Source organism: Xyrauchen texanus, chromosome 32 (genome assembly GCF_025860055.1).
Source record: "Xyrauchen texanus isolate HMW12.3.18 chromosome 32, RBS_HiC_50CHRs, whole genome shotgun sequence".
NCBI lineage: Eukaryota > Metazoa > Chordata > Actinopteri > Cypriniformes > Catostomidae > Xyrauchen > Xyrauchen texanus.
The window spans coordinates 39326151-39352577 of NC_068307.1; the positions used below are offsets into that span (position 1 = coordinate 39326151).

The following is a 26427-nucleotide window of genomic DNA, read 5'->3' on the forward strand; positions in this document are numbered from 1 at the left end:
CAGTACGGTCTCCTTGTCTGTGGACCCGCATCTCCCTTGGGCAGAGCACGCTCTGCCCCCGGTCACTGTGTTTGTAGAGTCTCCCCCTTTTGTGGCGGGACCTACAACTGCGCCTCTTCCATGTGCAGCTGCTGAGCCCATGTGTTATATTGCCACATGTTGACCTCCGCTTTTGTGCAGGTTGTGGTCTGCACGGGGTCTTTTCCCCCTTTTAGAATAGGAAAGGAGAAGAAAAGAAAAGAACACCTTCCCCGATGCTTATGATAGCGTTAGATGGCCCCAGCCGAATCTGTTACTCTGTGGAGAGAAAACATAGAGAAAAAAGTCTGCGGCTGGCAAGGCCTGCTCCCATGCTTGTAACGTCAATTCCCCTCCTCAGGGATGTGAGGAACTACATGTCCTCATTTGGGGAATTTTGGGAAGGTTATGTGCAGTCTAATGCACCTGCTATTACCCACGCAGCAGCATGCTTGCACCTGCATCGGCAGTTCACGTAACACAGTTCAGCTGTTGTGGCGTTTTTCCATAGGGACTCATTGTGTCAATACATCGACACAACGTCAAGTGAGTGACAGAAGGGAAACATCTTGGTTACTGTCGTAACCTCCGTTCCCTGATGGAGGGAACGAGATGTTGTATCCCTCTTGCCAGAATGCTGTACTAGCCGCTGAAATGGCCGGGACCGTGTCTCAGCTCCTCAGAACAAAACCTGAATGAATCCTCATTCCAGCTCCCTTTTATACCCTTATGTCCAGGTGAGTGGCATGCAAATTCCAGTCTGTAATTTTCATTGGACTTTTTTCAAAGATCCAAGGTGATCGGGGCTCTCAAAATCGACCCTTAGTATCACTACATGGACACAGCGTCTCATTCCCTACATCACAAAACAACAATTACAAAATATTAGAAAATATAGAACATTTTAAATAGAGGTTAGGCAACAATAGGTATAGGAGTGAAGAAAGAATCTCATTTATCACCAGAGAGCTGTTCCTGAATTTTTTTTATCTTTTCCACTTAAAATGAGATTAATTATTGATGACAACAGAGACAGCTTACAAATCCTTAAATAGCCAATTTTTATAAAAATGTTAAAACTGATCAAAGTCTGGTATCATGTTGTTGCTTCAGTGCTTGGACGGAAACATTTTTGATCGTTTTGAATTGTAAAACACACACCAAATTGAGTGTTATGCTTTTCAAAAAAAATTATAATTTTCACATGAATGGATAACTATATTAATCCCGCTTGCTGACTATTTATAGAAGATTAAAAATCATGCCTTTATTTTTTCATTATTATTATTTCAGTTAGTCATTTCCAGTTACGTATCTTTACTTCAGTGCTGTAATAGCGCATTGTTGCAAGTTAGCAAGTAAAGGTTAAATCTAAATAAGCCATACTGTACATGTTTAGATGAATTATAATGATACTGTAATTAATGTAAGAAACCCACTTGTGAAATAAAAATAATTTTGTACACAGTGTGCATTCTGTTTGAAATGAGACTGGATGGATAAATATACGGACAAAGATAATTCTTAAACGGCTTTTACATGACTAGTTAATTTATTAGTTCTAGTTAAAAGTCTGTTTAAACTATTTATCAGCGTATCCATGCTGATCAATCCTTAAAATCAAGCAGTAAGAAACCTTAATGGCATAAGAATAAGATATATAATTTAGAATGTATTAAAATACATAATTGCCTGACTGCGATGACTTGTTTTAATCGTGATTATTTGAGATTACCGTGGTCATGTGCACTTTTAATTTAAATCACATACTGACATCTAAATAAGGGAAATTAGCGAATACCAAACATTTCTATATCTCTAGTTCAGATACAGCGGGAGAATAGATTCATCCATAAAGTAAGTTGTGTCTGTCGTATTTATGTGAATGTCATTTTACACATTTATGACTAGGCCTATTTGTCTTCAACTTTGAATTCAAAACACAGGTTTTTGATTATTGTCTGAGAGTGCAGATTGCAACATTCAACTTCAGATTTGTGTTTTACATGTATTCACATCGTTGTTGTGAGAGTTAATTTCAACATACAAATACAAATATTTATTGTCCAAGTTCTCAAATTCAAATCTACAAGCTCTCGAGTTTTGCAACCAATTTAACTTAATAGGGAACTGGCTCCCTCCGCTGAGTCCATGTCTGGCCAGGTTGTTCTGTCTCGGGGGTTTTACAGAGAAGGACTCAAATGCAGACGGATAGTGAAAAGAGCTTTATTGATGAAACACAGAGTAAAACTGGTGATGAGAGTCAATGATAAATAAACCTGGCACAGACTGTAGAGTGGAATGAAGAAACAGAGGATGGCTGGATGACCTGGGTGATGAGGAAGAGTAGATTGGCAAATGACAAGAGTAATCCACAGTGGTGAGTGTAAATCCAATGACAGATAAATCCAAACAAGCAATATTCCAACTGGGAGCAGGTGAGAGAAGAGAAAACAAAACAAAACAAAACAAAACAAAACGATAGACTGACAGGTAAGACTGCAGACACAGGAAACACTGAACAATCTGGCAATGAACAAGACACACAAGGGAGAATCAAAAGGGAGAGGAAATGAGGAACAGGTGAGATTGATTACCTCATGAGTGGAGCAAATGTGCAGACAGACTGCACATTTTTTGCAGAGACTGTGACAAATATAGCCTTTGAGGAACTTTGGGAACTTCCCTGTTTGACAACAAGACTATAACTAGGATAAATAGATAACTAGATAGCTGACTCTTGCTTTAATATACACTAGTGTGTTTGTTTTGTGTTCACAACAAATGTTATATTTTAATTTAGTCATTTAGCAGACACTTTTTATGGAAGCCGTGGAGTGCCATTAAAAAAGAATGAAGAAATAAATTATCAATCTATTTGTGTGAAAATAAAAACATGGATAAATAAACTATTTATAAATTAACAAATAATTAGGCAAATATAAATTTGTTTATTTAATGTTTAAAATATTTAATATATTTAAAAATAAAATTGTGCAATAATAAATCATGTATTTAATTCATGTTTAAAATGCAATTAAAAGTAGCAATAAAATAGCACATATGTAAGTCATTTTTAAATGCACCTTTTAAAATCAGTTTAAAAAAAGCATTTGGCAATTACTTTTTCATCCATTTGCCAATGCCACTTATTTTATTTTATTTTTACTTTGGATTCTTTTTCCATTTGCCAGTTGATATTCTTTCTCCCTCTGACAGTCGAGTTAAAAAATACCATTGGACAGTTGACTCCTGGAAGCAACCAATTCAATTTTGACTCAGTTTTAAGACCCAGGGATGTAGTGCAGGGTATACGCTGGTTTACGGCGTATACCCACTTCTTTATAAGTCTGCATTGCGTATACCCACTTCTAAATCCCCTCTGATGCGCATCAGTCAGTATACTGCATTAGCCAAAAATATGATAGTCCAGCACATGAGTAGCTAATCCAATCACAGTGTTTACCATGAATTGACTAGTATAATTTGTCCCGCCACGGTCTCATAATGAACCGATGGTATTGGTCTCACAATACAATCAAATGAAATGCTGTGTTTTGCGCTCTCTCTCGCGCGCAAGTCAGTTCCTCGCCATTTGCTGTAAACTCACGCACTCGCAGATATATGTAGCCTACTGGAGTATTCCGTCTGTTATTTGATTGAGGACGACGACAAATCTTTGAGTTAAGTAACGTTAACTCAGCCCTCTATATTGCGAATAAATCATTCACATATGCGAGTAAATTACTCACTGTACGACCAAAAAACGTCTGTTATTAACATTTCACTCGCCAGTGATAGAGTTCTGTAGTTTCGAAAACCGAGTCTCTTTTACTGAATACAAACAGTTGAAGCTGGATTCAGCCTCGTCTTTCTCTGCATGCTGTCTGATGAGCGCAGGAAAAAGCACTTGTGTCATTTAGTTGTGAAGATGAATCACTTCTCAAGCGTTCGATATGCACGCGGTCTGCAGAGACTTTCGCCAAACTCCCGTGAAAAATAAACAAGGTATAAACGTATTAATTTTGTGAACGCAAAGGACTCCAGTTTCAATAAACGGCCCTGTAATGCAAATGGGGTTTATTCACGCAGTGCAGCAGTGAGACAGAGGAGATGTCCTGCTCTATTTCTGTGGAGATGCTCAAATGCAAGACACACATTCTCAAAGTCTTACTTCATGAGAAATAAGGGCTTATGAGTTCATCAGAGAGCCTTAAAATAATGTGTGAAAGTGACGAGTTTAAGGCAGAAAATATTTTACTACTGCACAATACAATACAATATAGTAGCTATAATGGTTGGCTGGGCCATAGTAAGTTTGTATGGTAAATACTGGTCATATTCGTGAAACGCCTAAAACAGGCAATTAATCATCATACTCGCAATTATTTGTTTGACAATTAATTGTCAGCCCCTAATATTAATTATTAGGTTCCCACCTTGTGAATTGTTTTGTTAATAATATATGAAATTTCAAACAGTGACAACAGCTTGTCTCATTAGTAAAAATGTAATTTCGTGACATCATAAAAATTTATAGAATCTGAAATTTCTTAATTTTTAAAAAGATAAAATGTGATTAAAATCATAAAGCAAAATCAAATAAAAATTACAATATACTATATTGTGTGAATATATATGACGATGATTCCTCTCTCAGTTTGTTTAATATATGTTCCCCTTCTGTCGCTCTCTCCACGTTGTGTCAGAGAAGCGACACTAGGGGTCTCTCTTGAGCGCCGATATTCATTTCTGAACTATGAAAAAAGGCCAATAAGAGTTGGCAACCAGTATTTGCATGTCCCGCCCCCGGACATACGGGTATTTAAGCGGCGCAAATACGGGAGTTCATTCAGAAAATTTCTTCGGAGCCGATGGTCGTGTCTGCAACTGCTGCATGTACACACCGAGTTCCTGCTATCCCTCTGCTGCATGCTGTTGGATTCTACGGCGCACAACAGCGGCTTTCTCCTGTTTGCACGGCTGTGCACTTCCTGCCCCTGAGCGCTTCGACAGTGCAGATAATAAAGATCTCTTACGAGTTCTTTTTTTCATAAAAGAGTGATTTTATTTAAAAGAGTAATTTCCTCTAAAAGAGCAAAAACACAGCGGCGTTGAACGTCCTTTTAAGGACGCGTCTTTTTCAAGATGCCCTTCCGCCCATGTGTTGTTCCTGGATGCGGTAGAGTACTCTCCGCTTCCGACGGCCACAGGCATTGTCTCGTGTGTCTGGGCAGCGATCACACCGAGGCTGCGTTTGTGGATGGTTCATGTTCTCATTGCGAGAACATGACCATGACAACGTTGCAGTTGCCCCCCGCGTCGCTCCTTCTTCCCACGGGATTGAGGACGATGCAGCTGGTGATGGAGGCGATTCGGGGATGGCAGCGGCACTCGCTGTCGCCACCACCTTGAGTGGGGACGGGAGTCAATGAGCGTGTCGGGGCGCGGGTGGTCTGAGGGGGCATACCCGCCCTCGATCGGAGCTGATGCCGATCTGATGCCGATCTGATGCCGAGGACTCCTCTGGGCTGCCGCCTTCAGGCTTGCACGACCCAGGAAGAGGCCGACACACAGATGTCCGATATGCTTTCCCTGGCAGCCAACAGCGTGGGCTTGGACTGGAACCCTCCATCCTCCCCACAGCCATCACGGCTGGACGACTGGTTCTTGGGTGCTGGGCGCCGCTCACAGCCTCGCCCCCCCCGGTTCCATTCTTCCCAGAGGTGTATGATGAGCTGACGTCTTCGTGGAGAGCACCCCTCTCCACTCGTCGCACCGCCACCTGCTCATCCGCCCTCGCTACCCTCGATGCCGGAACGCGTCACGGATACACGGCGATTCCCCAGGTGGATAGGGCTGTTGCGCTCCACCTATGCCCCGGAAACACTACCACCTGGTGGGGTCGCCCTGTACTCCCTTCCCGGTCCTGTAGAGCAACATTCTCGCTCACCGCGAAGGCCTACAGCGCTACCGGACGCGCCGCTTCCGCCCTGCATGCCATGGCTCTCCTGCAGGTCCACCAAGCCAATCCCGACACACTGCAGGAACTGTGCTCAGCGACCGACCTCGCCCTAAGAGCAACGAAGGTCACAGCGTAGGCACTCGGGCAGGCGATGGCCACACTGGTGGTCCAGGAACGTCAGCAATGGCTGGACTTGGTTGAGATGCGTGAAGCCGACAAGACTCGCTTTCTCAACGCCCCTGTCTGCCAGTTCGGCCTCTTCGGCGACACCATTGAGGACTTTGCCCAGCAGTTCTCCCTGGTGAAGAAGCAGACAGAGGCCATCTCTCACATCATGCCTCGCCGCAAGCCTGCTGCCACGGCCCAGGCCCCATCTGCTCGCCGAGGGCATCCTCCCGCGGCCAGAAGACCTTCCGCTCCGCCTCAACCCAGGCCCAGCTCTCAGCCCCAGCGTCGAGCAAACCGCGGGAAGCGTACGCCCCCTGTCTCACGGACCCCATCGAGGACCCGTAAGGCTCCCAGGCGCTCCTGAGACAGCGGACCCAGAGCGCAAGAAGTTAGCTCCGGAGGTGGTAAGACCACTCCGTCTCCCGGTGGAGGGCCGGGAGGAGAATCCTTTGTTTTTTCATTTGCAGAACCCCTCAACAGGGGCTGCGGTACCCAAATTCTCAATAAAAGAGCTTTTTCCTTTACCTTTGGGTCATATGGCCCACAAATGCCGTTCTCACGGCACTCTGCTTTCAGGCCTCAACAGTCCCGGCTCCCTGGATGTGGTGCTCCCGCCCTCAGCCCCACGACTGTTCCCCGCCTGGCCGGTTCAGACGAGTCCAGAGGACGCCAGCATCGGACCTCCTCCTCAGTCACGAACCCGCCCCCTACCGGATGCGCGGAGCAAGGTAAGTGCTTTGAGTTTGCTCTCAGCACCAGAGCCTCGGGATGCCGCGTTGCCCCCTGACGCCACGTTACCTGTTCCGCACCGCTGCGAAGCCCCGCCGGGTACGTCCAAATAACCCGTCCCCTTGGTGCCCCTTGCACAGAGCTTAGAGGCGTGGCTTTCACTGCCCAACCCGTCGTGATGGCTGCACCGGACCATTCGACTCGGTTACGCAATTCAATTTGCCAGGTCTCCGCCCCCCTTCGTGGGCGTTCGTTTCTCCGCAGTGCACGACAGACACGTTCAGTCCCTGCGCGAAGAAATCGCCTCCCTTTTAATCAAGGACGCGATAGAGCCTGTCCCTCCAACCGAAACGAAGAAGGGTTTCTACAGCCCTTACGACTGATATTGGACTTGCAAGTTTTCAAGTTTTTGAATTCCCGTTCAAAATGCTCACCCAGAAACTATCTGGGTGATAGTTCTATCAGGCGTCCGGGATCAAGATTGGTTCGCAGCGATGGACCTCAAGGACGCGTACTTCCACGTCTCAATTCTCCCTCGACATCGACCCTTTCTGCAGTTCGCGTTCAACGGCCAGGCATACGTTACCACCACAAAGTCCTCCCCTTCGGCCTGTCTCTGTCCCCTCGCGTCTTCACGAAGGTCGCAGAGGCGGCTCTTGCCCCGCTCCGAGGCATACGCATACTCAATTACCTTGACGATTGGCTCATTCTGGCCTCCAGGAAATTACTATGCGCACACAGAGACCAGGTGCTCAAGCACCTCGGCCATTTAGGGTTTCAGGTCAACTGGGAGAAGAGCAAGCTCACCCCGGTCCAGAGCATCTCTTTTGTCGGTTTGGAGTTAGACTCAGTCTCAATGACAGCACGTCTCTCCAACGAGCGTGCTCAGTCAGTGCTGAAATGCCTCGCTTCCTTCAAGCCAGGTGCCGTGGTCCCTTTAAAACGTTTCCAACAGCTCCTGGGGCATATGGCATCGTCCGCGGCAGCCGCGCCGCTGGGGTTGATGCATATGAGACCACTTCAGCACTGGCTCCAGACTCGAGTTCCGAGACGAGCATGGCGCCGCGGAACGCACAAGGTGAACGTTACCACTGCCTGCCGCCAAGCCTTCAAACCCTGGACAGACCTCTGCTTTCTAAGGGCAGGAGTGCCCTTGCAGCAGGTGTCCCGATGTGTTCTGGTTACGACCGACGCTTCCAAACTGGGTTGGGGCGCCGTTTGCAACGGGCGTGCAGCCGCAGGCCGGTGGAACCGAGGCCCGCTGCGCTGGCACATCAACTGCCTAGAGCTGCTGCCTATTTTTCTTGCCCTAAAGAGGTTACTTCCGTTAATTCGGGGCAAGCACGTCCTATTCAGGACAGACAGCACCACGGTGGTATATAAACCGCCAAGGCGGAGTACGCTCCCTCCACATGTCACAGCTCGCCCATCGTCTCCTCCTTTGGAGCCAGCAGTGACTCAAGTCACTGCGCGCCACTCACATCCCCAGCAACCTCAATGTGATAGCGGACGCGCTATCAAGACAAAGCTTGCCCAGCGGAGAGTGGAGGCTCCACCCCCAGTCGGTTCAGCTGATTTGGGACAGGTTCGACAAGGCCCAGGTAGACCTGTTTGCCTCCCAGGAAACCTCCCACTGCCTGCTCTGGTATACCCTCACAGAGGCTCCCCTTGGGACAGATGCTCTGGCACACAGCTGGCCCAGCGGGCCATGCTAAGCACGCTTTTCCCCCAGTGAGCCTTCTTGCACAGGTGCTATGCAAGGTCAGGGAGGATGAGGAGCAAGTCACTCTGGTGGCCCCCTACTGGCCCAACCGGACGTGGTTCTCGGATCTCACGCTCCTCACGACAGCCCCTCCCTGGCGAATTCCCCTGAGGAAGGATCTTCTTTCTCAGGGACGGGGCACGCTCTGGCATCCGCACCCAGACCTCTGGAACCTCCACGTCTGCCCCCTGGATGGGACGCGGAAGATCTAGCCGGCCTACCACCAGCCATCATAGACACTATCAACCAAGCCAGAGCCCCTTCGACCAGGCATCTTTACGCCCTAAAGTGGCGTCTGTTTGCAGACTGGTGTTCTTCCCGAGTCGAAGACCCACAGAAGTGCACGGTTAGGTCAGTGCTCGTGTTTCTACAGGAGAGGCTGGAGAGGAGGCTGTCCCCCTCCACCCTCAAGGTGTATGTCACCGCTATCGCTGCCCACCACGACACGGTATATGGCAAGTCTCTTGGTAAGCACGACTTAATTGTCAGGTTCCTAAAAGGTGCCTGGAGGTTGACACCCTCCCGGCCTAACCTGTTCCCCTCCTGGGATCTCTCGGTTGTCCTCACGGGACTCCAGAGACCCCCCCCTTCGAGCCGCTAGACTCAGTTGGACTCAGGGCCCTCTCTCTCAAGACCGCCCTGCTGATCGCGCTCGCCTCCATCAAGAGGGTCCAGGACCTGCAAGCGTTTTCTGTTAGCGACTCTTGCCTGGAGTTCGGTCACTTTCGTGATCTTAAGGCCGCGACCGGGCTATGTGCCCAAGGTTCCTACCACACCCTTCAGGATTCAGGTAGTGAACCTGCAAGCGCTGCCCTGGGAGTAGGCAGACCCAGCCCTTTCACTGCTGTGTCCAGTACGTGCTGTACGTATCTATCTGGACTGCACACAGAGCACTAGACGCTCTGAGCAGCTCTTTGTCTGCTTTGGGGGACAGCAGAAAGGTAATGCTGTCTCCAAGCAGAGACTCGCCCACTGGGTTGTCGACGCCATTTCCCTGGCTTATCACACCCAGGCCGTGCCCCCCCCTCACTCCACCAGGAGTGTTGCGTCCTCGTGGGCACTGGCTAGGGGCACCGCCTTAGCAGACATCTGTAGAGCAGCGGGCTGGGCAACACCTAACACTTTTGCAAGATTCTATAATCTCCGAGTTGAGTCAGTATCGTCCCGTGTTTTCTCAGGTCCGAGCCCGTAGAACTTGGTAGCACGCTGATGATCTGACCGGGTGAACCGCTTGCGCCTTGCCCTTTCCCCCTAACCAAGGGAAAACAGTGCGCCTCTGTTCCCAGGAGATCCCATTTTTTGGGCCACTGGTTGGCTCCTCCCTAGCCCTCGAGGGTCCGCAGTTCAGCGGAGGAACTCGCTGACCCAAACCACTGTGGGTACCCCAAGCTACCCTGTACTGGTATAGGTGCTCCGCAGGTAAGGCCTCCTGTTCGGATTCCCCCTGTGTGTAATGCCACGGTACTGTCCCCTCACGAGCTGACTCCCATGTCTCCCTTAGGCAGTTACAGCTGCCTCGGTCACCGTGCTGTATGCCTCCTCCCTCTATGAGGCTGGATCTACCACCGCACCAACTTTTCCACATAGGTCGTAAGTATAGGCCATCTGATGTATTTTCCACTAAAATTTGCCTCCCCTCCCGGGTAGTCGTGGCCTCCGCAGGGTCTTCTCCACCCTGAATGAGGGCTAAGACCCCCTTCCCTCAATGCTTGTAAGGGCCCCGGCCGTAGTTGCTCTATGCGAGAAACATAGAGAGAAAAGAGGCCCAGCCAGGCTGGCCCATTCCCATGTTGGTGGCCATCACCTTGTTCCCCCCTCCAGGGTAAGTCTGATGGCTTAAATGGGGCATTGGGGAAGGGTACGTGCAGCCTGATACAGTTGGTCATTCTGCACGGAAGAATACCTGCTCGCTCCTGTATCAGCGGTTCACGTACACGGCTCAGCGCATGGCACTTTTTAAGTGGACCCCTAGTGTCGCTTCTCTGACACAACATGGAGAGAGCGACAGAAGGGGAACGTCTAGGTTACGTATGTAACCTCCGTTCCCTGAGACATTGTGTCTCCCCTGCCACGTCGCTGAGCCTAGCCACTGTTGTGGCCGGACCATTTCCGGCTCCTCAGAAAAATCCTGAATGAACTCCCGTATTTGCGCCGCTTAAATACCCGTATGTCCGGGGGCGGGACATGCAAATACTGGTTGCCAAGTCTCATTGGCCTTTTTTCATAGTTCAGAGGTGAATATCGGCGATCAAGAGAGACCCCTAGTGTCGCTTCTCTGACACAACATCTCGTTCCCTCCATCAGGGAATGGAGGTTACATACGTAACCTAGACGTTTTTCTTACATTATGCCTACATGAGGTCAAATGTCTGGCAAGTAAAAACAAAAATGTACTATCCAATGACGATTTTTTTTCTCCAACAATATAGTAGAGGGTTGTTAACTAACATTAAATGTATCCACTACATTTATACACTACTCAACACACAATTTATCATCATCAGTGTACAAGAGCAAACAGATAATATTACTGCCGAAGTTACAATCGTGATGATTAACATAAATTAACGTTAGCGTTACTAGGTTAATTGGCATAACGTTACACTGCTTACGCCATAGACAGCTATCGTTAGCTGTCTCAGGTAACATTAAAAGATATCATTGACATCTGTAGTTTTTACCCTGCTTTGCAGAATGGTTAGAGCATGAAATTGTTAAAGCTAGTAGGTAGTATTTATTCATTGAAAAAAAAATTCTATATAAACATGGTGTCTTGTTAAATGAGGCCCTGTGAGAGATTAGTTAGCACCACAGACTCTAGCTCTAAGTAAAAAATATGGGTCGGGTAGTGTCAATCCAGCAAATTTTAGGCAATCACTTTTGGCGAGGCAGGCCTTGGCTCTGTTTGTGAACAGCTGTCAATTAAACCCTGGCTGGGGGTGAAGAGCATCATGTATATGGGGAAGAATTGGGGGCGCTGTTTCTCAATTAATTAATTTTTTTATAAATTAGGTTTAAGCGCACAACACTGTTTACAAGAGCACAACACTAGCCTCTTTATTTTGCTCTCAAAGTGCACCAGATGGAAGTATTTAACTTTAAAATGTCCAAAATTTTCTTATGGGGAGCATGCCCCCGAACCCCCCAAGATGATCGGAAGTCCACCACCCATAGTCTTAAAAAATCCCATGGGAAACATTGCAATCGCATGTGAATAAATGCAAATATACCCTAAAAACACCCAGTAAAGACTGCCGTAGACTACCTGCAAGGGTTAGAGAATAGTTGTCCAATTTTCATGTGTGGATGGACTAAAGAATAAGGAATAGTTCATGCAAAATTCATAATTATGTAGTTGTCTTTGGGCCTGTATTGATTGCAAAATCTGCACCTCTTCTGTGGCTAAAATTAATTTCATAATGATCCTTACTCCGTGAAGTCAAGCAGCAGAAGTTAAGTGACAGTGTGCAAATACTACTGGCGCATTTTGGGGCGAACTAAATATGCAAGACTAGTCTTGCATGTCACTGTTTATAACACAGGGCATTCATCCTTTGCTGGGCCGCTTAAAAAAAAAATTAGGGCCATAAATTAAGAGTATACCCACTTCTCCAAGCACCACACAACTGGACTACACAACTGGACATACCCCCCTCTCCCTTGTCCAACTCAAAGTAGAGGTAAGACAGCCTGATATTGGACGGCTATTGCTAGAGGCATGAGCAGTTTAGGGCACCTACACTCTAGAGCAGTGGTTCTCAACCTTTTTTGAACAAACGCCCCCCCTGACCTCTTCATGATACTCTTAACGCCCCCAAAAAAAAACAAAAACACTTCAGAAATACTATTACAGCCAAACAATTGCAACACTGATACCTGAAGCCTGAGTTTTTGGTAAAAAAAAAAAAAAAAAAAACTGAAACAGAAGATTCTTATTGTATTTAAACTACATGTAAAAGCCTCAAGTTGAGTAATATTGTGTTTGGAAAAAAATGCAAAAACACATGGATTGTTTGAAAGGTATTGCAAATGTATTTAGAAATTCAAACAAATTCAGGCTCACACACAAATTTTTTTAAGATGAACCAATCACATGAACAATTACGTAACTAACCTAAATGGCCAATGAAAAAGCAGCGGTCATTCGCGCACTCAATTAGGCAATATATACTAGGCTTCAAATTTGAATAGCCTACAAACGCTCATTTCTACCACTCAGACAGCTGCGGCATTTGTTTTTAGGCGTTGCTATGGAGATCATTTGCCGGTAACTAGCCGAGTGGGTTATTAGCAACATTTAAATATGAATTCATAAATTTGCACAGACATAATTTTATTTTACATTCAAATGAACATTGTATGTGTTGTCAGAGGCTTAAACGTTGTGATGAATAACAGTGAGTAACGTAGGGTGACCACCTGGCTATTGCTCTGTTGCAGGTCAGCAGACCTGATTTTGCGGGACACGAGGGAGAGAACTTAAGTTACTATTAATATACTAGGTGAATAACTGCAAAAAGACATCTAATATAAAATCAATATTTATATTATTATGACTTTATTATTCCCATCGGCCAATTACACATTGCAGATTAGAGATGCGCGGATCAGCTCTAACGTCACCCGAATCAGCTGTTAAAAACAAACTCACCATCACCAATGATTTTCTCCGATTAGATATCCGCACCCGATCATCACATTACAATTAAAATTCTCAGGGCCAGATGTACTAACGCTTTTGCGCCCACTTCAGGCGTATTTGTTTCGCAAAGTGCGCATAAAACCATGGCGAGGTATGTACGAACGCGACGCACCGAGATGAAAGCGCAGATTGCCTGTCGCAATTGAAAATGGCAAAATGCGCTTTTCGTGTCATGCATATGCATTCATGGGGAAAGTGGGAGTGTCACATAAATAGATGGGAGGGGAAGCGTAAACTGCGCCTAATTATGCGCCTAATTATGTATTCCGCGTTATGTACAGAAAAAGCCGGTGAAAGCGCGCCTCTATTTTGCGCTGAAAATTCTCCGCCTCTTAAAAGCATGTGTAACTTAGGAAGCGGCTCTCCTGGCATATCCTCCTGGTGAAGTGGCAGCAGTAATCCGAGCAAGACGAAGACATAGGCCAAGGAGAAGATCTGAAAAGATATTTGCGCAGGCCGCCTGTTGAGTACCTCTGAGTAACGCCCCCCAACACTGTCCAAACGCCCCCTAGGGGGCGGTACCGCCCCCGTTGAGAAACGCTGCTCTAGAGTTTACACTGTGTCAGAGAATGCTGCAAATTAAGTTATTTCAATGGGGATTGTGCATCGAAGGATGGAGAGGGAAAACACAAGGGTTTCTGATAGTAAAGATCCATTATGTGACCAAAAGTTAAGAACATTGCTGTAATGCACTCTGATGTAGGCATCAGTTGACCAATGAGAATTTTGGAGAGGCGGGACTAGTTGCGATGTGAAATAAAAAACATGGAGGACAAACTCATACATGCAGTGTATTCATTTCCTGTCCTCTATCTTCTATTATCTTCCATTTAAATTGTTTGATAAAGTGATTTTGCTGTTCACTTACACAACCAGAATAATTTTTTCTTTCAATAAAAGTTATATGACATGGCTTAATGTCAAACAATTTAAACAGTAAAGGGGGTGAGCATGGGCAAAAATGTGTTACTGAAAATGTTTCGCCTAAAGCTTTGATATCTTACCTGAAACATCAATTAACATGTTAGTTGCCATTATCTGTGTCAATTACATTTATAACACAATTGATTCTGATACAATTTAACCACAAATTAATTAAAGAATTTTAAATCCATAACACCCAAACTACAATTGTGAGAGAGGTATGTGATAAAAGTAGCAATAATTCACAAGGCTATTTAATGCTAATATACAGTAGGTATTTAATGTGTGTATAGCTACTGTTAGTCAATAAACATTTTTATGAAGATGTGAACAACACAAGATTAAAAAGCACAGACTTTATTTGCGATATTATAAACAGTCAGGTACACAGCAGGCTAATGTGGAAAATACAGTTGTGGCATAGTGTTCGAGTACCTCGTGACGGTACATCAGAGAACCGGTGAGTGAGCTTCTCTCTCTCCTCTCGCTCTTTCTGTCGCACCATGTTGGCATTTTCCCTCGCCTATTTTTTGTTGTTGTTGTTTCCCCCTCCTGTCTCCTCCCAGGTCAAGTAAGGCGGGGATGACCTGACTGGGCGCAAAGCAAGCCCCTCCCCAGGGAAAGAGGGGGGGGGGGTGTAAGTCATGCCGGTGGCACCCCAGCCTGAGGTAACGCCGGGAGGAGTGTGGAGCGGAGGGGGACGGGGCCATTCTAGAATGTCGCACGCCCGGTCCCCAATCGGCCTGATGGGGCGCACGAGGGATAAAGGCTTGAGAGAGAGAGAATTATGGGCATGTCCGTCATGTGTGTGTTTACGTTTGTGTGTTTTGGTTTTGAGTTTAATTAAATATTATTTATATTGACAAGCCGGTTCTCGCCTCCTCCTTGCCCATCGTAACCCCCTTACAATAATATTTATACCTTTCATAGAACAAAGAATAACCAATAAAAAAGTGACAGCAAGGCTCGCCTGCTCAAGGACAAGAAATTGTTGATACCGGAATAGTACAGGAACAAAAATCATATACGACAGTTCTAGATATTTGTTACATCTGTAACTGAGATATTTAGCTCACGAAAAAGGAGTATGTGCTCGTTGGAGCACAGAACATTCCAAAAGAGGATAAGATAAGAGAAACTAACAGCATCTAGGAAGGTCATGGATGTGTGGTGTGCTTCTGTGGTTAGCACACATACATACAGAGTTAGATGTCAAACTAAAGACAGCATGTACAATTTATATTTCTCACAAGTAGTATAGAAGCTAGTACAGAAGAAAGAGACAGACAGGGAATGTTTAATGGGAATGCCATTAGTGTAGACTGATCAATTGCTCACAGAAGATATGTGTTATCAGCTGTTTTTTGAATGTTGAGTGTTATCCAACACCTATAGCAAAAAATATGATAATATCAGATTTTTATTTTGGAGGACAGAATTTGTCTAGGTTACTGTTGTAACCTCCGTTCCCTGATGGAGGGAACGAGACGTTGTGTCAAATGAAGCAACATTAGGGGTCTTCCTTTGAAGGCCTCAGTTACCTCTGAACTTGAGAAAAGGCCAATGAGAAATTGGCAGACAGAATTTGCATGTCCCTCCCCCGGGCATACAGGTATAAATGGAGGGAATCGCGCATCTGTTTAGTCAGGTTTTGCACTGAGGAGCAGTGAATAAGGATACAGGGCCGTTACAGTGGCTCAGTTCAGCGCCATGGCTGACACAACATCTTGTTCCCTCCATCAGGAAAAGGAGGTTACAACAGTAACCTAGATGTTCCCCATCTGTCAGCAGGCTGCAACAGACTGCACATACCCTTCCCCAATGCCCCATAAAAAGGTAATAAACTTTTTAGGTTCCAGGTATCCCGAATGGGGGAACAAGTGACATGCCAAGCATGGGAGCAGGCCGCGCCAGCAGCACCTTTTCTCTCTCTATATTTCTTGCATAGAGTTAAAGTTGCTGGGGCCATTTAACGCTATAACACGCATTGGAGAAGGCGTTCTTTTCCAACTCCTATTCTTTCGGGGGGAAAAGACCCCATGGAGACCACAATCTGCCCAGAATGGGGGGAGGTAAAACGTGGCAAAATAAGCCACATAGGTTTTCAGGCAACATGTGGAAGTGGAGCGGTGGTAGATCCTACCTGCTGTGAGGGAGGAGTTGCTACAAACACGGCGACCGGGGGGCAGAGGGGGCTGCCCAAGGGAGATACGGGTCCACCGGCAGGGGAACCGTACCGTTGAAAATACACACAGGGGGATTAATCCATGAAGGCCCATCCTGTGGAGCACCTATTCCAGTACAGAGTAATTAGTACCTGTGGTGGGTCTGGTCTGGGAATTCCTCCGCTGAATTCGCAGACCAGAGGGCTAGGGAGGAAGAACATCCACGGAGTGCGAGGGTGATCACCTCAGTGGAGGGGAAAGGCGCTATGTGCAAGCAGCACCCCCGGTCACATGTTCCGTATTCCCGAATTCTACGTGCTCAGACTTTGAGAGAACACGGGACGAGTGTACAATCTCGTAAAGGTATTGGATGTTGCCCAGCCTACTGCTCTGCAGATGTCTGCTAGGGAGATGCCGTTGGCCAGTTCCCATGAGGATGCCACACTTCTCGTTGAGTGTGCTCGCTCCCGCAAGGGGGCGGGCATGGCCTGGGTCTGAAAGGTGTCAACGACCCAGTGGGCTAGCCTCTGTTTGGGACAGTGTTCCCTTTCCGCTATCAACCAAAGCAGACAAAGTGTGCTCAGAACATCTAAAGCTTTGTGTGCAGTCCACATAGGTCAGCAAAGCATGCACGGACACAGCAATGATAAGGCTGGGTCTGCCTCCTCCTGGGGCAGCTTCGCTTGCAGGTTCACTACCTCTGAGGGAGTCATAGAAACCTTGGGAACATAGACCAGTCAGGGTCTTAGGATGACGTGAGCATCTGCCAGACCAGACTCCAGGTAAGTGTCGCTGACAGAGAATGCTCGCAGGTCCCCAACCCTCTTGATGGAAGTGAGCGCAATCAGGAGGGCCGTCTTCAATGAGAGGTCTCTAAGCTGAGAGCTGGGCCCAGGTTGAAAAAGAGCTGCCTGTTGTTTAGAACACGCAGGAGGACACCCTCAGCGAGCAGACGGAGCACGGCTCGTGCTGGAATGGAATGCGAGGTATGATGTGGCAGGTGGCCTCTGTCTGCTTCCTCACTACTGAAGACTGCTGGCCAAAGTCTTCAATAAGCCGAACTGGGAGACGGGGGTGTTGAGAAAGCAGGCATGTTCAGCCACAGATGTTGTTCCTGGACCACGAGTGTGTGCGTTGCCTGTCCGAGTGCCAGCACTGTGACCTTCGTGGCGGGGGGGCTTAACTTGTAACCTGTTAGCATATCGGCAAACATATTTCTATCGCCCTTGCTGATAGGTTTTTTTTATGTAATCTTAGTCAAATCAACTTGCATACTCTCTGTTTCTCTAGCATTTAAATTGTTTGAGTTGTTTGCAGGTAAGCTGGTTTAACTGCAACTTGCAATGAGAGTTTACTCTCTGATATTGTCCTCCTCCTCAGCACCACCTGTCTAGATCTGCTTCATAGGGATTATATATATGTTGTGCAGCAGCATGTCTTACATGCTTCATGCAGTATGTCTGTGTGTTTAGCAGGTGCAAGTCTTCGAACATGCGCCGCAGCAGCAACATAAGCAGATCTAGTCCACCAAGACCAAACCTACTAACTTGTCATACACATTTAATACTTAAAAACTATTCTGGAAGACTTCCGGGTTACCCAGCATGGAGAAGGAGCGTTCGTTTTCTAGCTCCCACTAACTTTTTCTGTCTTTCCTGTTTAAACCCTACTTTCATCAATTAGCTGTACACATATTGCAGATATCACCAATACTACGTTCGGAATAATACCCAGACCCATGAAAAATGCAAAAAGTGACTTTGCAGAGTCAGAGACATCCTCGGACAGCGTTAGCAGTGATGCTAATGTTAGCCTATCGGCTACATCCATTTCGACTTTGCTTGAGCAGCACAGAGCAGCCATAGCCGCCGAGTTCAAGCCATCGTTCGCAAGCATGGACACTAAGCTAGACAAGATCCAGGCTGTGGTCTCAGGACAGGGACAACATATAACCGATCTCGAGTCGAACGCGGAAGTTGTCTGCGGACGCCTGGAGAAACTTGAGGCTACGTGCTCCTTACTGCAGGAAGATAACAAGTCGCTGAAGTGTAAACTATCAGATTTGGAAGGGAGAAGTCGGAGACAGAACGTTCGTATTGTGGCTACCAGAGTCAGTTGAGGGCACACGCGCCACCGCCTTTTTCTCTCAGCTTCTCGTCGAGGTTTTTGGTGATCAAGTTCTCCCTTCTCCCCCGGAGCTGGACAGAGCTCATCACACTTTGGCACCCAAACCTGGCCCTCGCGAGAGACCGCGTCCCGTCATCATTCGCTTTCACTGTTACCAGATTAAAGACTTGATAATGAGAGAGGCACGTAAACAAGGCGAGCTGAAATACCATGGCCACAAGCTCCGGTTTTATGAGGATTACAGCGCGGAAGTTTTGAAGCAGCGGGCTGAATACAAGGGGGTTATGGCTGAGCTCTATCAGCGCGGTCTCCGACCCTCCCTCCTCTTCCCTGCGAAGCTGCGCATCACTCTCCAGAGCGGAGAGAGGATGTGGTTGCGGTCAGTTTATGAGGCATCCAACTTCATCTCTACTTTGGATGGGAGTACATAGTAAATGCATTTGGTTGTGAGTATACAACTGTGGACAAATGTTCTATTCTTAGCCCCAGCCAATTTCTCAGACTGATGTTACCTCACGCTTTTTTCTCTCTCTCTCCTCGCCCTTTAAAATGAGATAATCAGCTGGTATTTGAAATCGGCTGGATGAGCGTGACAATTTTTGTTTGTTTTGTTAATCATTTTGACGGCTTGACTAATTCACGGCTTCTTTTGTTGGTATCTGAATATGTTGGATGACTATTTCTGTTTGATTTGTTGTCATTTTGATTGTTTGCTGGGTATATATATGATTATGTATATGTGAGACTAGTAAGGGTCCTTTGGGGTTTGCTGTTTAGAGCAACATATGGGGTGGGGTCAGGGTGGGTTGGGTTGGAGTTAACTGGGTTCGTGGCTGATAAGCTACCACCTGCTGTATTTTCAGTTATTTTAGTTTTTTTCTTTTCCTCGTTATTTTGCTACTCTGTTCATGTGCCTTTCTTTTTCTCATCGTGGCAACTCTTCTGATTCTCAGCTTACTATAATGGAGTTAGATGAAGGGCAATCTGACTTTAATTAGTTGGAATGTCAAGGGGCTAAATCACCAAGTGAAAAGAGGTAAAGTCTTCACCCACCTAAAGTGGCTCAGGGTTGGGATAGTTTTTCTTGAAGAAACCCACTTGCATGACTCTGACCAATGGCGTTTAGGTAATTGCTGGCGTGGACAACTTTTCCATTCTAATTTCAGGGGTAAGGCTAGGGGCACAGCTATCCTTATTGATAGTAACATTCCTTTTGAGCCCTCAAACATTATATCGGATAATAATGGACGTTTTATTATTGTTTCAGGCAAACTTTACAATAAGTCAGTCATCTTGGCCAATGTCTACGTGCCTAACATTGATGATGTACAATTCTTTAATAGATTTTTTTCTCAACTACCTGATCTCAATTCTCACTCTCTTATTCTTGGTGGGGATTTTCAGGCTATAAACTTAACTTGAGTAAGAGCGAACTCTTTCCGATTAATACAGAAGCACTTAAACTCAAGTATACTGCTCTCCCACTCAAGGTGGTGACAGATCATCTGAGTTACCTTGGGGTATGTTTTACCAGGAATTAAAAAAACCAATTTAAATCAAACTTCCTCAAATTATTGGATCAGGCGAAGGAAATATTATCGAAGTGGTCTCCTCTGTCTTTTTCTCTTATAGGTAGAATAAATTCAATTAAAATGACTCTTCTCCCAAAGTTCCTATATCTTTTCCAATGTCTCCCCATTTTTCTCCCCAAATCCTTTTTTCAGGCCCTTTACTCTTTAATGATAAATTATATTTGGAATGGTAAACACCCTCGGTTACGGAAAGCTTTTCTTCAAAGACCCAAACAAACAGGTGGAATGGCCCTCCCTAATTTCCAATACTACTACTGGGCTGCTAATATTCGTTCTTTAGTGTATTGGGTGCATTATCACCTCGACGACTCAGCCCCAGTCTGGGTAACAATGGAGTCCAGCTATTAGCCCATTGTCTCTATCTGCTCTCTTAAGCGCCGCACTCTCACTCTCCTCTGCTATTCCTAATAGTTTTTCCTGTGATTAAGCACTCTCTTCGAATCTGGACCCAATTTAGGAAGAATTTTGGACTTCATATTTTTTCACTTCTCAGCCCACGTGTGTTTTAAATCATCTCTAGTAGGATCTCTTAAATGCAGGCTTGTTTGTAATTGGATGGAAGGGTGGGTTATGGGTGGGGTATGTTCGGTTTTAAAAAAGGGAAAAATGTGTATATTTCATCATACAGTAATTGTTTTTGCAAAGTTGTCATTCAATAAAAATATTCTGAGAGTTTTCATGACTGAACTGAGATATCACCCCTGAGACAACTTCCCCCTGTGACTACTAGCCCTCGTCTCCCCTATTTTTTTTATTGGAAAACAAGACAATACTGATTTAATAAAAATATTTTTGACATGTATAGTTTGTGTTAATTAAACAGCGTTATTTATTTTTTTCAGCAGTCACTGTAGTTACACCTCTATACTACAGTATTCACATTTCTTTTTTCAGTGTGAACAAACCACTCATAAAAACTGTTTCTTTAATTAGCTGATGTCCCTCAAGAGAAGTTTGATGCCTCTAGGATGCATGTAATGCCTGAAGTTGCTGCAAAAGAGCGTATGGTGGATGATGGCAGTGGAAAAATACAGGTCAGTATTTAAAAAAGTAAAAGAGAATACACAATAATTGAGAGTAAAGAAGCCAACGTGACATCTAAAAGATATATTTTACATCCTAAGGTGTGGCGTATTGAGAATCTGGAGATGGTGGAGGTGAGTTCTGAAATGCACGGTTACTTCTATGGAGGTGATTGCTATCTGATTCTCTACAGCTATGATGTTAATGGAAGGAACAACTACCTCCTTTACATGTGGAAGGTAAAGAAACATATTTCCTATAAGTGCAGTACTGCTTGTAGAACAAAGGCACATGTTTCCTCTCACTTTTTACTGGCAAGTCTGAAGCTTTAACTATGTTGATATTAATTTATGGTTGTAAATAAAGTAAATTAACAAGTTAACATTTAAGACGGTAGTCACGTGTGTATGTGCTGGAACATTATTGTTCCCTATCTGTCACTCACTCGAAATTGTGTCGATGTAGTAACACTAGGGGTCACTCTTGAGAGCCTGAGACGCCTCTGATCTTTGATAAAATCCTAGGCGGTGGCCACACCACTCAGGATGATGCATATGAGACTGCTTCAGCACTCCGGACTCGAGTCCTGAGATGGGCATGTCGCCACGGCACACATCGCGTGGCCATCACGCCAATCTGTCACCGCCTCTTCAGCCCTTGGAATGACCTCGCATTTCTATGGGCAGGGGTTCTCCTAGAATAGGTCTCCAGGTGCATTGTGGTCACAACCAATGCCTACAAGACAGGCTGGGGCGCTGCATGCAATGGGCACGGGCCCGCGGCTACTTTGGCACATCAACTGCCACGAGTTGTTGGCAATACTGCTCGACCTGCGGAGCTTCTGGCCTTTGATCCAGGGCAAGAACATGTTGGTTTGAACAGACAACATGGCGACTGTGGCAAATATCACCCACCAAGGCGGGTTATCCAGGAGGAGGCAGACCCAGCCTTAGCGTTGCTGGGTCCGGTGCGCACTTTACACATCTATTTGGATTGCACGCAGAAATTTAGGATCTCTAAGCAGATCTTTGTTTGCTTTGGTTGACAGCAGAAAGGAAGCGCTGTCTCCAAACAGAAGATCGCAAACTGGATCATCGATGCCAAAGCTGTTGCCTACCAGGCTCAGCACGTGTCGCCCCCTGCAGGGCTATGAGCCCATTCCACCAGGAGTGTGGCGGCCTCCTGGGCTCTGACCAGTAGTGCCTCTCTTGCTGAAATTTGCAGAGCAGCAGGCTAGGTTACACCTAACACCTTTGCAATATTCTCCGGGTTGAGCCGGTCTTGTACCTTGTCTTAGCAGGAATGTACGGGTAAGCCAGGTCGACCCCCCCAGGTTACAGCTTGCACCTAGCACCTTTCACCTCCCTTCAGCTGAAGATTTGCATTGTTGATTCCCAGCAGTGTTCACAGATGTGTTCCATGGTTGATTTCCTCCTAGCCCTGTGGAAGATGAGTTTGTGGAGAAACTCAATGCCAGCCCAGTACTTGTGCTAACTACGACCCATACTGGGACAGGTGCTCCGCATGCACTTGTTCCCCATAGGCAACACCTTGCAACGTATATTCCACTGAAACACGTTTCCCTGTTGACAAACTGTGTCTTCCTTGGGCAGAGACCCCTCTGCCCCAATCTCCATGCTCGTAGAGCTTCCTCCCCCATTGGGCAGGACCTACCATGGGACTTCTCCACATGACATACTTCCGACTAGACTAGGCAAGACCATGTGACGTATTTCCACTTAATACTCCCCCCCCCCCTCCCCTCTGCAGTGTCTTCCCCTTGGGAGTGACAGCCCCCCCTCAAAGAAAAAAAGAGGGAAAAGAGGCACGACTAGGACAAACCTGTCCCTATCCTTTTGGGTAGTCAACTCGTCCCCAAAAGGGATGTTTGACACTTATACTTGCGTCAGGGGAGGTTTGGGCCGGCCGGTGCGCTGGCTATGCAGCACACAGAAGTCTGCCGATCTCGCACCGCCGATCCATGTAACCCAGTTCAGCTAGTTGTGGCATTTTTGTAAGGGACCCCTAGTGTCACTACATCGACACAACTTTGAGTGAGTGATAGGAAACGTCCTGGTTACTTCATAACCTCTGTTCCCTGATGGAGGGAACGAGACTTTGTGTCCCTCCAGCTACAATGCTGAACTACCCGCTGAAATGGCCGGGACCTTGTTCTCGGCTCCTCAGCACAAAACCTAATGAGCGGTATGCACATTCCCTCCTTTTATACCCTTTTGTCCAGGGGAGGGGCATGCAAATACCACTCCCCTATTCCCATTGGCTTTTTATCAAAGATCAGAGGCATCTCAGGCTCTCAAGAGTGACCCCTAGTGTCACTACATCGCTACAACGTCTCGTTCCCTCCATCAGGGAACTGAGGTTATGAATGTAACCAGGATGTTTTCTTGAGTAATTTTAGTTTCTACAACAACAACAATTTGGTTAATTAAATCACAAGACCGCAGGTAATAAGAGCTGTGCAGATATACGGACAAACAAGAAAGATTGCGAGGGTGATATGCTTTTATTTAAGAGTTCAATGAACAAGTGAATAAACAACTAAGGAAACACTGAGGACTGCCTCAAAAATGCACATATGTGGAACTACTTTCTTTTGCCACAGATCAGGAACTGCTTTAGTAATTCAAATATTTCACCCAAGCCTTTGTTACTAATTCTCAACCCTGTTCCTGGAGCCCCCCCAACACTGCACATTTTTTATATCTCCTTTTTCTGACACACCCAATTCAGGTATTGGAGTCTCCACTAACGAGCTGATGAGTTGGATCATGTGTGTTTGATTAGGGTGATATCCAAAATGTGTAGTGTTGGAACAGGAACATGGCTGAGAACCACTCTCAGCTGCAGTTTAGCAGTAATCCGAGTGATCACAGAGTGAGAGACGAGCCAATGAAGTCAATGTAACCCACTGATGACATTTTGTTGTCACTGGTGTGATAATGTCAGTAGTTCTCTCACTGGATTCAAATGTGCTGTGATGGTTAATTGTGCAACAGGAAGTTTGCACACATCTCAAAACTCGCAATAGATGCATTCTACATCCTCCTGTCCTTCCGAGTTTGTTCAACCAAGGCAACTTATCTAGACAGGTCTGCATAAGAACACAAGTCCATTTTCTGCGTTCTTAGAATTGAGAAACACCCATAATGTGTATTTTGCTTAAAATGTTTTCAGAAAATAAACATTTTTTCAGAAAATAAAAACATCTCTGTAATATATTGTTATTTAAGTGTTATTATATAAAATTGAGATTATATTGGGATCGTGAACATCATAACATATATTGAACGGAATTATGTGATCACCATATCATCCCTTATCTATCTATTGATCGATCTATCTATCTATCTGTCTATCTGTCTGTCTCTTTCTTTCTCTCTTTTTATTGTTCCATTTTAAAATACACTACCAACTGCCTATTCACGCTCTAGCAACTGTATAGCAACATATCTTGGCACCAGAATATCATGAAGACATGGGGGGGTGAGCTGTTTTGACTCAGGTCAGTGTGTATCCATTCCTTAACACCCTAAAAGTCTAGTCTTTTCCAGCCAACTTTCAGATTATCAGATTTTTCCTAAACATTGGGCAATATTTTAGATGATATATAAAATCCTGACATCAATTCTAAAACAGTTTTCCCCCATAGCAAACTGCAAATATAGTCCTCTACAAAGGAATATCATGGCAAACATACTGAAAATTAGCACCCAGTCAGTCAATTCAATACATGATGAACTGTTTCCACACAAAAGCATGATTATGCAGCATTCTGAGGCTCTCCTTGTTGGCCGTTCCAAAATGGTGTCAAGGTTGACGTATCTGAAGCATCCGAATGAGGCATCAACATATGTATATCTATAGTTGCAACTGCCTAGCCACTGCATAGCAATGGGACACCCTAGCAAACATATAGCAACACATATATCATGTCAACATCATATCTCAGCATCAGAATACCATGACCCGGCTCATCGTTAGTGGTAGAATAACATAGAATGTTTCAACTAAAACCCAGCTCATAAGTATAATTAAATGTAAATGTGTTTATTTTGTTCTTATTATGTATGATATGGATTTAACGTTACAGAGGGTGGTGTGGAGTAGATAATAGTTCATAATATATCTCAGAGGACATGTTTGACTATTAATTTAGCCTAGGGGTAGTGCTCTTAGCTTTTTGAAGACAGAGAGGGAGTCTGTTTCTCGGATGGAGTACGGAAGGTCATTCCACCAATGAGGTACAGTGAAGTCGAAATTCTGGAAAGTGATTTGGTACCTCTTTGTGTTGGTACAACAAGGCACAGCTCATTTGCAGACTGCAGCCTTCTGGTGGTATTGTTGCTCTGCAGGAATTATTTTAGGTAAACTGGAGCAGACCCAGTAACTTTTCTGTATGCCTGCATCAGAGCCTTGAACTTACTACGTGCAGAAACTGGCAGCAGTGTCAATATTTTTTTGTTTTAGTCATAGTTTTAGTCTTTTGACAAAAATGTCATTTAAAATGAGTAAATATTTCATCATCTCATATTCATTCATTTTAGTCTGTTTTAGTCTGATGAAATGACATATTATTTTTGTAAATTAAAATAAAATCCTTTAGTTGATGACGATGTGCAAAATGGACAAAAAAGTGTCAAACTGTAACAGACCAAACTTTAATCAAATATTCAAACATTTATGGAAAAAAATGTATAAGCATTTTCAATTTAAAAATGTATCAAACGTATAACTACCTTACTGTCCTCGTTGTGAAAAAAACTGAGCTCCTAAAATCATTATGCATAGACTGAAGTATTAGTTTACTCTGAAATCTTCATGCTTTAGAGACTTATTCATTTTCCGTGAAAGGATATTACATCACGTGTAGTGTATTTCTAACAGAAGCAGTGTATTCACAATGCAAATTACGCATATTCTGACTAGCACGTCAAATCAGAGTCAGAATATAATATGCTTGTGTTGTGAAATCAATAGTATTATATCAATATAATCAATTGTGTTGTGAAAAGTGCTATACAAATACAAATACAAATGATTTGACTTTTAAATGTAATCATGTTTAATTAGTAACATGCAGGATTCTGAGCAATTTACTCAAGTAGATGTACAGTACATGGCAATAAGATCAAATTTGTTTTAACAGTCATTTTGAGTGTGCATTACACAGTGATTTTAAACAAATGCACTTAACACAAGTATATACATGCTGGGTGGTAAGGATTACATGT

At 45.1% G+C, this 26427-nt stretch overlaps 1 protein-coding gene across 2 annotated transcripts in view; it reads left to right on the plus strand.

Annotated features, from left to right (window-relative positions):
• avil (advillin) overlaps positions 1-26427 on the plus strand; it is a 348730-nt gene that overhangs the window by 283002 nt on the left and 39301 nt on the right. For both annotated transcript variants that reach the window (XM_052102059.1, XM_052102060.1), the window contains 2 exons: positions 21086-21186; positions 21277-21414. In XM_052102059.1, the coding sequence (XP_051958019.1) occupies positions 21086-21186; positions 21277-21414 (239 nt within the window). The remainder of the gene's footprint in view (positions 1-21085; positions 21187-21276; positions 21415-26427) is intronic.